Genomic DNA, 13,957 nt, shown 5'->3' with positions numbered 1-13,957 from the left:
CTTCTCGTTTTCAACCATAAAACGGAGGGCACACCACCACCACCACCACGTGCGCGTGGAATGCAGGGCCCGTGTGGGCTGAAGGGGCGGTCAGCTGTCGAGAAGGGTGGGGCTGCTCTGCTATCTAGGCGGGTAGACTGGAGGCGTCGGCGAGGCGGGTGTTGCCCATTGTCCTAGAAACTGAAGGTGCAAAAAAAAAAAAAAAAAAAAGCCGCTTAAATCGCATCTAGTCCAGATTCTCTTCTCCAAGGGGCTCAGGTAGAATCGTTCCCGAAAGGGCATTTCCTAGGGCGTTGCTCAGGGCAGAGGGAAGTGGGGACTGAGCTGCGGAGCGGCTCCCTCTGCCCTTCCCCCGGTCATTGCTGGACGCAGCGCGCCCGCCCCTTTGGGAACGGCACGAGCAGGGCGCGGGCGCGGGCGCGAGGAATGCCCCCAGGCGGTTTGTCCCTCGCTCCTCGCCGTAGCGTCCCGTCCTCTCAGCTCCACGTTGGCCGCGCACGCGCAGCGGCTCTTCTGTTCACCTGCTGGGGAGGGGGGATCCCGGAAGGAGCGGAGGTGAAGCGGCGGCGGCTGATCCGGGGAGCGGAGTCACCAGCGCTCGCGGGAGGAGCTCGTCTTCCAACCCCCCCCCCGAGCCCTCGGGAGAGGGGACGGGGCGCGGGAAGGAGGGAGAGTGACGCCCCGTCCCGGAGCCAGAGCGGGGACCGGCAGCGGGGGCGGCTCCCCGCGTTCCCCTGGCCGCCCCCTCCTCCCCGGGGGGCCGCCGCCATGTTCAAGAAACTGAGGCAGAAAATCGTCGAGGAGCAAACGCAGCCGCGGAGCCCAGGGGGGCGGGCGCCGCAGCAGCCGCAGGTAGCGCGCTCCGGGGCCCTGCGCCCCCTCCGCTCCCCTCCCTTCGGGCCCTGGCGGCTCGGAAGGGGATAGAGCAGCGGGGCTCGGTGATAACCCCGCTGCTGTCCGGGGTGTCGCTCGTCACCTGCAGGCAGAGGGGCGGGGTGCTCGGATCCGAGTTTCTCTGCAACCTTTAGCATCCCGCTGTGGGTCTGTCAGAGCTGCGTGCTCACGGCTGACTCCTTTTACATCAGTGACCCCCTCTCCCCCAATTAGTTCCTTTTCCTGGTTGGAAGCTCACATTTATTATTCACAAATACGTGTTATAACTTCCTGCAGCGCTTCAGGAGACAGGGCACTTCTCTAACTTTATTTCTTGCTCTCTCTGTCCCGGCTTTAATATAGGACCTAAAGTACCCAGTTCTCTACTTCTTGGTATGATTTTGTATCTTGGATTAAAAGAGAAAAAAAGATAAAGCACAAAGTCTTAATACAAGTTGTGCTTTGGCAGTCAGAAACAGAACCTTGTTCTTATTCAGGCAGGACTCCTATTGAAGTCTTGAGAAATTATATAGAGCTCTATATATAGCACATTAACTTTTGTGCTCTGTTTTTTTCCTCTTAGAAGTGAGCAAACTGCTGCCCCCAGACAAATCAGTTATTTCACAGGAAAGATGTGCGGTGTGCTTTAAAAACAAAACTTTATGAACTTGGTGCTTTTGAAAGTGAGACACCAACATCTTTACTTGGGCACGGTGCAAGGTAGGCCCGTGAAAAATCCCTCCCCCCACTCCTAACATACAACATCTGCTGTTGTCACAGCCTTAAATAGGGAGTACCAGTCAAGCTGAATTGTGCAATGCTTTTCAAGTCTTCTCAAGGCTGCTGAGAACTGATTTTCATGTTAACTCAGTTTCCAGAAGTAATCTTCTCGTTCAGTATTCATACAAAATCTTTTTAGTTGTCAGGTTAGCTAGAATACTGTGGGTGATGAAGCTATTGAATTTTTAGAGTTTAAAGAATTTAATATGATAACACTGTAGTTTACATCAGATCTCACAGTTCAGCATTGTGGTCATTGGTTATCTTTGTCACACCATCCTGTAATAGTATATTCTGTCAGTAAACATCTTTAGAGGTGATTAAATTTCAATATACGCTTCTAATGACATCTAAACTGTACAGTGAATTACTTTTGTTTGACTGCATCTGAATGTTGAACAGTATTTGATAAATGAAGGAGTCATTATTTAGAAATTAATGATTTTCTACCAAACCTTGAACTTCAGACTTTGTAGTCTGCTTTTTTTTCCCCCTGTCCTCTATGTATTTAATTCCTGGAAGTCTCTCTTCTCCTATGCTGCTTTTAATTTTAAAGAAATTAAGAAAAAACTCACAAAAAACCACCTGCACTTCAGAGACCATTTGGTTACTTAATCTTAGAAATTGGTGGTACTTGGTTATTTAAGTTGTTGCTAATATTACCAAAATTTTAAAATATTCTTGATTATGCTTGAATTCTTACATATCGAATATCTTGAATCCGTGGAAATGTGTTACATTTTTGTTGCAGATTAAACAACTTGAAATTTTTTTTGTCCAATATGTATTTCAGTAAAGGTAAAGTTATTACTGGATTTTAGAGATTGCATGCAACAGCAATTTGTAAGTTTTAATAATATAAAATGTATACTTGTCACAGAAGGCAGTAACTCAAAGGGCAAAACTAAACAAAATCATTAAGTAAATGATAGGCTGTGCAGAATGAGCAACTTCTAGGAAGTATTTTGGGTATGTATATTTACACTATATTTCATCCAAGATGCTGACTCTTCAGGTAGGAGTGATCTCTTTGTTGAGAGTTGTAAACAAGATCTTTATAACATTGTATAGTGAATTAGAATTTAAAATGAAATATGATTTCATATGCCATTAATTATGGGTCTCTTTGCAGTTTTGTAGTGGTAAAGGATTGCTTTCATCGGGATAGATCTGAGGCAATATATTTGTATGCATGTTTTCAGTAAATTATAGAGTGATTTAGCTATATGACTTCAGATTAATTTTAAGGAGACATTTCAGCTAAATCATTGTGCATCACTGAAAATTTTACCTCATTTAGTTTGGGACAGTCAGTATGTACTGAAGAATCAGTAGTTATTTTGAATCAATGTTGTGGAAAAATTTGTGCCTGAGAGTGGTGATTTTTTTTTTCACTAGAATAATGTACAGTATGGCTTTATTTCTCTGTTGAAATATTCATTGGCAAATTTTGTGAAACTGAATGAAACAGTTTAAAGTAAGTTAAATAACACTTTTATTTGTTCCACCATGTCAGTTTCTGATCTGTCAGTGATCTGATATACTATATTGTCACTTTGAAATGAATTAAAAACCGCACAATGAAAACAGATGTGTTTAGTTTTAAACATTCTCCTGCAACACTGACAACTCCAAAATTATACCACTGTGTTAGCATGTGAAATTTGACTTTGAATAAAACTTGAATTGACTAATCTGCTAACTCTACATTTCATACAGCTTGGACTATGAAAGCAAATGACATAAATCAAAAGAAATGGCATCAGTCCTCAAAAAATTTACACAAGATCTCCCAGTCAGGGTGAAAAGTATTCCCCCCCCCCCACTCTCCTTGTAATTTAAAGGAATAAAATAACTGCAAGCAGTTAATTGGATTATATTATAATGTCAATCAATTTTATATTCAAGACAATTTAAAAAAGAAAAAAAGAAACTTACAACATGTGTTGCTTTAGATTTTTTTTCCCTTCATGGTTTCACTCACTTTCTCTCTTTTTTTATATCCTCTCATGGTGCATCTTTTCCTGGGCTGTCTTCACTGTCTACCCTTTCTTTTTTGGTATAGTGTTTTTGCCTCTTACACTATGTAATCTTTTTCCAGTCTGTCTCTACTCCATTTACTCTCCCACTGCACACACATCTTCTCACCTTGCAGATAAGGCTTGATGATTTTACCAGTCACTAGAAGCTAGAGGACTAAATGTTCTGGCCCAAGATTGATTGATAGGCTGGTGCCACTTATTCAGGTACAATGATTAGGTAAGAACCTATTACTGTTCCTGGGCCTTGCTTTGCAACTTCATCTTTTGTAAGAGCTGGTAGCTAGTAAGTGTCAAGTGTCTCAACTTGGAGACCCCCAATTTCCTCTGCTCCCCAAGTCCCCCCCACCCCCAAACTCTCTGGCTGCAGAAAGGGAGAAGGAACGTGCCCTTGCTGTTCCTCTTCCTTTTCCAGACCCCACTGCTTGTCTCCATATTCTGTTCCTTCCCAAGTCTCAGGATCCTCCTGTCCAGTGACTAGCTTCAGTACCTTCTGCTGCTGCTGCACCTTCTAGTTTTCAAGAGCAACAGTATAATGAAACTGACCATGGTTCTGAACACAGCAGCAAAAACTGACCAGACTTCAGTTAATTACAGTCTTCTGAAACTTGAGAAACTTATTAGAAGCAATGGGGACACTGGAGTATTGTCTATAGACGAAGAAGATGGCACTGCATCAGATAATACTTGGTTCCTGTTTGAAAGATTATTTTTGCATTCATAAGGACCAGAAACCTTTTTTTTTTAATTTTTTTTTTTTTGCACTAGCTTGGGGAAACTTTATATTTGCAAGGGGTGAGTAGATTTTTCATTCTCTGAAAAGTAAATGCCTTAAAGTATTTGGAGCTCAATTTCTCAGCAACCTATATTGCCTCCATGGTTGCATGGTACTAAATGAGATTTTTGACTTTCTAGCAGTTTTTATTTTGAGATGGGAATTGCCTACTTATTTGGTAATGGCGGTCCTCATGGCTGTGCCAGAAATTAGAATAATCCATTGTATTTGGTTTGATATTTCACATGTTGGCTATTATCTATCAGCTCTTCTATATTGGCTGTTCTCAGGAAACTGGTGGGAAAAGTACAATTAGTTATTGCTCTTTCCCATCATACTACAGGGTTAGGCTAGAATTGTGCCAGGTCTTTATACATACAAAACATTAAACTCCTTCTGCTTTCTAAAAATGATTGATTTTACTGGGAACATAACTGTTCCTTTTCGGTGGGTGAATAGGCTACTATCCATGTCATAGAACATCTAATACTCAATGCCTGATTCTTTTGAGCTATCCATTTGGAAGGTATAGAGAGGTATTTAAAGCAAGATGTTGCTACTATCATCACATATTTCTGGAAGTCAAACAGTAAATTTGTGACAGAAGTAATTGTACATTCTTGGTATATTGTCAACAGTAGTTAGACATGTATGATGAGATCTTGTTTGTTAGTTTTATCTATAGCATAGAACTTTTGGTATTTTAATATTTAGTTCATAGTGATGATTTTATATTTGAGCATGATGAGACTAATAAACTACATCTGAGTTGGTTATGGTGTTTTCAGTCTGATTCAGCAAAAGTTGTGAAATTTGTCTGTTGATGATAGCCATACAGTACAGTAAAGTTTGTTTGCTTTGTTGACTTCATATAAACTGTCTTAAATTCTTCTGCTCACTTTTCCTTGTACAGCTTCTATTTTTCTCTTGCTTTTTGTAAATGTTCTTGTTTAATTATTTCCTTGTCATCCCCATCCCCAGCCTTGAAATTTCCTTTTGAGCCAGTCATTTTTGACTGTGTTGGCAAAAGTTAATAATTGCCTAAAACAAAAAGTCTGTTTAATTTACACATGAAATTTAAGATTTCTTTGCTATGTAGAATTAGTGTACATTTCAGTAATTTTACAGCACTTGCAGCTCTCTGGAGTCGTTAGCCACACGATAAGATACTTTTCTGACTTTTGCATATATTTACACATGAAGAACATTAAACATATAATGTGACGGGTTACTCAGCTAACAAAATTATCTCAATCTGCAGAAAATTAAAAATGCATCCCAATAAAAACCTCCAAAAATGATAAATATCTCATATCACAGCCTTAATTAACGTTAATGGGAAAAAATGTACCTTGAGAGGACAATAGACTTTTTTATATTTCTTAAAAGATAAATCCTGCAAAATCCAGAAAAAGTATGAGTTGCCTTTAAAAACTCTGTGTTCATTCAAGTTTAAAGCAAGTTTCTGTGCCACTTGTGTTTGTGACCCTTTAAAAGCATAAGTTAAGGGAACCAGAAGGCATTACCCATCAAAATGATTGAATGAATAAATGTGTGTGTGTATGTATCAATTTGCAAATTTTTAAACCTAAAACTACTTTGTAATGACACTAAAATCTCATCTCTATTTGTCAGGCCTCAGATCTGTACTAAGAGTGAAGCATGGTTATAAATTATTAAAATAGCTAATGTAGCCTCACTGTAAGGTCTTGAGACTGACTGGAGAAGGGTGAACTTGAGTGCCTGGTATTCAGTGTGGATATTGATATAGGCATCTCAGAAACTCGGTAATATGATGATGATCAATGGGATACTATAATACCAGGGTACAAAATATATAGGAATGACAGAATAGGTTGTGCTGGTGGGGGTGAGGGAGGGGGAGGTGGCACTATATGTGAAAGAATGCATAGAGTCAAATATTATAAAAGTCTTAAATGACTCAAACTGTACCATAGAATCTCTATGGATAGAAATTCCATGCTAAGAGTATATCAGTAAGAATATACTACTGACAACCTGAATAGAATGGCGACGGTGTGAAATGCTCCAGGAGATTAGGGAGGCTATAAGAATAGAAAACTCAATAATTATGGGGGATTTCCACTATTCCCATATTGACTGGGTACGTGTCATCTCAGGACAGGATGCTGAGATAAGGTTTCTAGACACCATTAATGACTGTTTTGTGGATCAGCTAATCCTGAAACCCACAGAGAGAGAGGCAATTTTTGATCCTAAGTGGAGCACATGATCTGGTCCCAGAGGTGAATATAGCTGAACTGCTTGATAATCGTGACCATAATATAATTAAATTTAACATCCTTGTGGGAAGGAAAATATTAAAGAAGTCCATCACAGTAACATTTAACTTCAGAAGGGGAACTACCCAAAAATTAGGATACTAATTAAACGGAAGAGAGAGGGTACAGTCACAAGAATGAAATGCCTGCAAGCTGCATAAAAACATTTTTAAAAACACCATCATAGAGACTCAAATATATACCCCAAATTAAAAAACATAGTAAGAGGACCAAAATGGTACCACCATAACTAAATAACAGAATAAAAGAAGTGGTTAGAGGCAAAAAGGCATCCTTGAAAAACTGGAAGCCAAATCCTACTGAGGAAAATAGAAAGGAGCATAAACTCTGGCAAGTCAAGTGTCAAAGTATAATTAGGCAGGCCAAAAAAAGAATTTAAAGAGCAACTAGGCAAAGACTCAAAAACTAGCAGCAATTTTTTTTAAGTACTTCAGAAGCGGGAAACTTGCCAAACAATCAATGGGGCCCCTGGACAATTGAGGTGCTAAAGAAGCACTCAAGGAAGACCAGGCCGTTGTGGAGAATCTAAATGAATTCTTTGCATCTGTCTTCACGATAGAGGATGTGAGAGAGATTTTGACACACAAGCTATTCTTTTAAGGTGACAAATCTGAGGAACTGTCTCATATTGAAGTGTCAATAAAGGTGGTTTTGAAACAAACTGATAAATTTAACAGTTATAAGTCACCAGGACCCCAAGAGTTCTGAAGGAACTCCAGTATGAAATTGCACAGCTACTTAACTGTGGTATGTAATCTATCACTTAAATCAACTTCTATATTAGATGACTGGACAATAGCTAATGTCATGCCAATTTTTAAAAAAGTTTCAAAGGCGATCCTGGCAATTACAGGCCAGTAAGCCTAACTTAAGTATCAGGCAAATTGGTTGAAACTGTATTAAAGAACAGAATTATCGGACTCATAGATTAAAATGATTTGTTGGGGAAGAGTCAACATGGCTTTTGTAAAGGGCAATCATGCCTCCTCAACCTATTAGAATTCTTTGAGAAGGTCAACAAACGTGGAAAAAGTGATATAGTGTATCTGGACTTTCAGAAAGACTTTGTCAGGGTCCCTTACTAAAGGCAAATAAGCGAAGTAAGCAGTCATGGGATAAGAAGGGAAGGCCATTGCATGGATCAGTATCTGGTGAAAAGACAGGAAATAAAGGGTAGGAATAAATGCTCAGTTTTCAGAATGGAGAGAGATAAATAGTGGTGTTTCCTAGGGAGCTGTACTGGGACCAGGGCTGTTCAAAATATTCATAAATGATCTGGAAAAGGGGATGGTAAAATTTGCAGATGATACAAAATTACTTAAGACAGTGAAGTCCAAAGCAGACTGCAGAGTTACAAAGGGATCTCACAAAACAGGGTGACTGGGCAACAAAATAGCAGATGAAATTCAGTGTTGATTAATGTACATTGGGAAACATAATCCCAACAATACATACAAAATGATAGGGTCAAATTTAGTTGTTGCCACTCAAGAAAGAAATCTTGGAGTCATTGTGGATAGTGCTCTGAAAACATCTGCTCAGCATGCAGCAGCTGTCAAAAAAGGTAAGAAAGTTAGGAATCATTAGGAAAGAGAGAGATAATAAGACAGTAAATATAATGCCACTATATAAATCCATGGCACACCCACACCTTGAATACTGTGTGCTGTTTTGCTCACCCTATCTCAAAAAAGATATATTAGAATTGGAAAAGGTACAGAGAAGAGCAGCAAAAATGATTAGGGGTATGGAATGGTTTACATATGAGGGGGAGATTAAAAAGATGGGGATTGTGGAACTTGAAAAAGAGAGAACTAAGCGGGGGCTTATTATAGAGGTCTATAAAATTATGAATGGTATGGAGAAAGTGAATAGCACTTATTTACTCCGTCACATTGCACAGGAAACTAGGGGTCACCCAATGAAATTATTGGGCATCATGTTTAAAATAAACAGTAGGAAGTACTAATTCACACAGTGCATAGACAACCTGTGGAATTTGTTTCCAGGGGATGATGTGAAGGCCAAAACTATAACTAGGTTAAAAAAAGAACTAGATAAATTCATGGCGTATAGGTCCATCAATGGCTGTTAACCAAGATAATCAGGGATGCAACCCTATGTTCTGGGTGTCCTAAGCATCTAGCTGCCAGACGCTGGGTGTGATTGGATGACTGGGGATGAATCACTTGATAATTGCTCTGCTCTGTTCGTTTCCTCTGAAGCAGCTGGCATTGGCCACTGTTGGAAGACTGGATTCTGGGCTAGATGGACCATTGGCCTTACTCAGTATGGCTGTTCCTGTGAATTGTGGCCTTTTCTGTGGTATAGGCTTTGAGTCAAGATAAGACCTGTCATGTAGGTGCTTGGGAGAGTTGTTTTCTTCCTTTTAAGAAAATCGTATGGAATGCTTTAGCAAAGCTATATTGAGCACAGCATTTAATAGTTGTCATTTGAAACATTACAACACTGGAGAATTGTGTGTAAAATTAGTTCAGACTACTTGTTGACTTGTGCACTTTCTCCATGCAGACCCACTCCAAATCTTCACCACCAGGCAACAGGAGCAGAACATCTTCACTTACAGAACAACCTGATGAAGGCACTTTAACACCAGACAGGGAGGTCAGTTCAGAGCTCTGTTTTTCTTTTTGTAAACTTTTTATCTGTAGCATATTACAAAATATCTAAAGTGTATAATCATATTTATCACTTTACACAATACCTTTTCATCTAATAACTCTTTATCAGTATTCTCAACACCTCATCTGTATATACAAATTAAACTCTGCATTTTTAATATCAGTAAAGCAGGGCTTCCTAAACTTTTCAAGCTGGTAACACTTCCAGGCTGAGAAATATTTTGTGACCTTCTCCATGATTTTTAACCATAAGCAGGTGAAGTTTTGTAACTATAACTGAAGTAACTGAAGTTTCAAAAACTGAGCTGTAATTGTAAAGGAGATACATTTTTATATACACTCATCCATCACCCTGAATTGAGCTGGTCTTGCTGATGAGGTTGAACTGGGGAAATAATCTGTTAGTTTTGATCAGTGGACAATTTCAATATTTCATTTTTATCACAACCATCAAAGAGAAATCTGGCTTAATGGTACATGGAGGAAAATGGCCTGGTCAGTACTGCTGAGTCAATAGGTTCTTGGGTTGGGGGGTTGTTGCCACTTTATTTGCGTCATTAGATCATCAAGAAAATAGTCCCACAGCTAGATCTTATGCTTCCCTAAAAGATGCTGACTTACAAGTTCCTGATGGTTCTTGCGTGGTTCCTTGGTTCCCTCAAAGAAGCCTGAAACAAGAGGAAATTACTACAAGTTTCCTTTGTGCTTTGAAAGACTCATTTCAAAGTTTTCCGATTAGTTTGTTTACCTTGCTGAATATAGACAGAACAATCCCCTGCTGCCCCGGGAGCGGATTTCAGTTCATATGTGCTCGAAAATGTCAGCAACCGGTGCCATCCAAGCTAAATTATTAAAGAGATTAAGGGGAGTTTTGTAATCATTCAGGAAAAACTGTACTTCTGCTCTTAATGTAAAAGTGTTGAGGTAGCACATTACGTCGTGAGGGCCAGCTCACTCCTACGTCAAAGAGGAATTGTTGGCAACTGGAACCCATGTAATCAATGACCAGTGCAAAAAGTAGAGAATCCGCTGGGTGACTTTTTTTTTAATGAAATTCATTACTCAACAGCTTTGAATGACTGACACCTGTTTTCAGGCATTTTCTTAATAGGAGTTTGACAGTATATGTGTATAAAACAGTGAAAGCATAGGGCATTAGATGTGGTGATGTTATTTATCTGTGTGACCAGTTTACTAATTTTGCAGTTTTTCACAACTTTATATGCGTTCTAGTAATATCTCTAATGTTCTTGTTTAGTTATGGCACAGCTTTATAAACAAGTAAGCCCTCTTTAGGAGAACTGTCAGAAATCTATTAATGATGGGGGAGCCAAAGTAGGGCTGTTGGGCATCCAAAGATAGGGATAATCCCTAGGATATATTATGTATTCTAAACTTAAAATAAAGACTTTCAAGGAGCACCTTGTGCCCTGTAATTTTTCAACACCTTGAAGTTACTTCCCTGATGTCATTTATCCTGTAGCACTGCTGTAATTCTTGTTCCCCTTTCTTCTAACGTCTCTGTACAGTGGAGAGAAGAATGTGGATGAAAGTTGAATAACCTTCCTAAGAAATAACACCTTGTTGCGTTACTGAAGTTAGAAATTAAGTTAAAAAATCAACAAAAATTGAAGATTATTCAAAGTTAATCCCTTTACTGGCTTGAACCCTCTTCCTATCTCAAATTCATGCTCTTCATCCCTCACTCTTTCGGCTCTGCACAACTATTTCTCTGCCTCCATCTGTACCCATCTCCTACACCACCTTCTCTACTAAACATCAGTCTCATCCAAAGAAGCTTATGTCTACACTGCAGTTAAACACCCCCAGCTGGCTCGTGTCATTAGACTAGGGATTGCAGGGCTGTAAAATTGCAGTGTAGACGTTTTGGACTTCTTAAGGAGGAAAAGTCCCAGAGCTTGGGATCCGGCCCAAGCCCTTAAGTATACACTGCAATTTTACTGCCCCGCAGCCTGAGTCCCGCAAGCCCAAATTGACTGATACGGGCCAGCTGTGGGTATTTAATTACAGTATACACATACCTTCAGTTAACTGCTATCTTGTCTTTTTTGCCCCCCTTTGACTTCATGCCTTCTGTTATGCTGCTCTTTATGCTTGGAACAGCAACCAGTTAATGTTCACAAGCCCTCCTGCCTTTCCTTTAGAAAATTTCTTAAGACTCATTTCTTCCTTGAATGAACTTAGCTTATAAAAACCTGTAGCTCACTTTGGGTCTAATCTGTTTTGTGTTCTGTGTTGTTACATATCTGTACGTTTTTTTTATACAGCAATTCTCTGGAGCCTGGGACTCACTTATTTGACACATTCTGCATATTGTACAGTGCCATGACAATTTAAAGATGGGCCTAAACCAAAACTTAGAACTGATGTTCAGGTATATGTCCAAATTTTGCATCTTGAGCCCATCTCTTAAAAATGAAAGCCTCCTTATAGAAAAGTTATTTTTCAAAAATATACCTACACTGTCTGGCTTGTAATGTGTTCTCTAATTCATTTCCATGCTACTTGCAGCATTGAGATTGTTGTTAGTTCTTTTCATTGCCATAGAGTCCATCTTGCTGTACTTCATTTAATCGATGTTGCCTTTGACCTATATTTTCCTCCAGTCTGCACAGTAACGCACACACTCTACAGACAAATAAGAGAATCAAAGGTAGCCCACAGGATGTGACAAGTTGCATTGGAAGAACATGCTCTAAGTACAGTGGTTAAGGCTGGGAAGAGGCACAGAAGCAAGTTTTGCTATTTTTCTGTGTTTGTTTAGGCAGGGAGGGGGAGAAGGGGAAATAGGACAAAGAGATGGGAAACAAAGAAGACCATAAGGGGGCTCAGGTATATGATTGTCTCTCAGCCTAGAAATTCTCATAGCAATTCTGTTGTGAAGCATATTCTGTCATTAGAAATGCAGAAAGTAGTACAGTTGAAAAGCAATAGTAAATCTCCCAGATTTATTTAGAACCATTCTTCTTAATATTACATGAAAATAAGTTTCTCTATAATAATGTACATTAAAGAAGTTATCTCAATCAAGACATTAAAATTCCTCTCTCAAAATATTCTTCATTTGTATTAAACATGATTATTAACAACAAAACAAGCTTGTATAGTTATTTTCATTTTAAGTCTAATTGGACCAGATTTTCATAGAATACAGTTTAAGTGTACTAGCTTTTATTCTTAATCACATGACTGAAGAATTAGACCAAATTGTACAATTCGTTTTTGAAAACACATGCCTTCCTTGGCATGTTTTTCAAGCATCATTTTAGTTTGGCCAAATTAGGTGCTTCTCTTTAGAAAAGAATTGTCAGTGGAGTATTATTGTAGCTAAATAGGTCAAAATACAGATAGTAGCATTTGGGGGTTACTTTAAAAGAACATTGTCAGCTAAAAAAATCTCTTTGTAAGACATGGGTCTGAAAATATATTACTAATATCTTAGATTATTGGGAATTGTCTAAATTTGAAAGAATAATTGTTCACTGTTTAGACTCCTTCTTTGTTTTGCATTTCTCTGATTTAAAAATGAAAATCATTGAATTAAGTGTCAATATTATTTCACCCACCTTGTTTCTCTGATATACTGGGACCAGCACAGCTACAACACTGCAAACAGTTCTAGTCAGTTTAACTTACAGGTTCTCCATGCTGCAGTGTCCAACTTGCAAACAGTGTATAGGAATGTTTTATTTAAAACTTAAAATTTTTGGAATCATGGAAATATTTCCACTGTTCATAGGTTTTGTGACAGCTTGTTTTGAAGAAATATCTTAAAAGTTGAGAGAATTGTAGATAGACCCGTTGTAACAAATGGTACATTTATATAAAGCATTCTTTAATATTTTACTCCTACATTCCACTTAGTTTGAAGGGATTTTAAGTCTGAGATAATGTTTTGAAATTTTGAAAGACTTGCATACTTGACCAACCACACATTTTTGGAGAGATTTTTACCTTCTGATGATTAGTTTCCCTTTCCTTTTCAGCCTCCCATTTGGTTAGAATAGTGGTTTTCAACCTGTGGTCCACAGACCCCTGAGGGTCTGCAGACTATGTCTAAGATTTTTTCAAGGGGATTCACCCTGCCATTCAAAATTTTTTGGGGTCCACAAATGAAAAAGATTGAAAACAACTAGGTTAGAGGGAAGAACTGTCTCACTATGGATACAGTCATCATTGCAGAGCACTTTATGATGCTGCTTCCCCCTACCCCCAAGAATAGAATTTGCTACCTCCTTGCTACCCTGGCCTTTGCCAGTTCTGAATTGTGCTTGGATCTAACTCCAAGCTCATTGCTGCTGCCCCACATGATGATTCTAAAGAGAAATGGATCTGCCAAACAATACACTTTTATAAAAGTTTAGTTTTCTTTCTCTCTTTAAGAATTTTATATAGCTCACAATTATATATAGCTGCCCATTTGCAGAAGGCAACAAATGGAATTCTGGACCGTCATCTGAGAGCCTTTGTGAAAGGGCTACTGCTCAAGCTCAGCCTGGCTTT

At 39.0% G+C, this 13,957-nt stretch overlaps 1 protein-coding gene across 3 annotated transcripts in view; it reads left to right on the top strand.

The window, feature by feature from the left end:
• Positions 1 to 426: 426 nt before the first annotated feature.
• Positions 427 to 13,957, top strand: part of GOLGA4 (golgin A4) — a gene marked incomplete at its 5' end in the record, with an annotated part of 103,425 nt that continues 89,894 nt past the window's right edge. For all 3 annotated transcript variants that reach the window (XM_084618165.1, XM_084618164.1, XM_084618163.1), the window contains 2 exons: positions 427 to 852; positions 9,324 to 9,416. In XM_084618165.1, coding sequence (XP_084474291.1) covers positions 427 to 852; positions 9,324 to 9,416 — 519 coding nt within the window. The remainder of the gene's footprint in view (positions 853 to 9,323; positions 9,417 to 13,957) is intronic.

This window comes from Lepidochelys olivacea (genome assembly GCF_965140295.1).
Source record: "Lepidochelys olivacea isolate rLepOli2 genome assembly, chromosome: 2".
NCBI classification, from domain to species: domain Eukaryota; kingdom Metazoa; phylum Chordata; order Testudines; family Cheloniidae; genus Lepidochelys; species Lepidochelys olivacea.
Note: the sequence above shows the minus strand (reverse complement) of the source record. Positions and strands in the feature narration are given on the sequence as shown.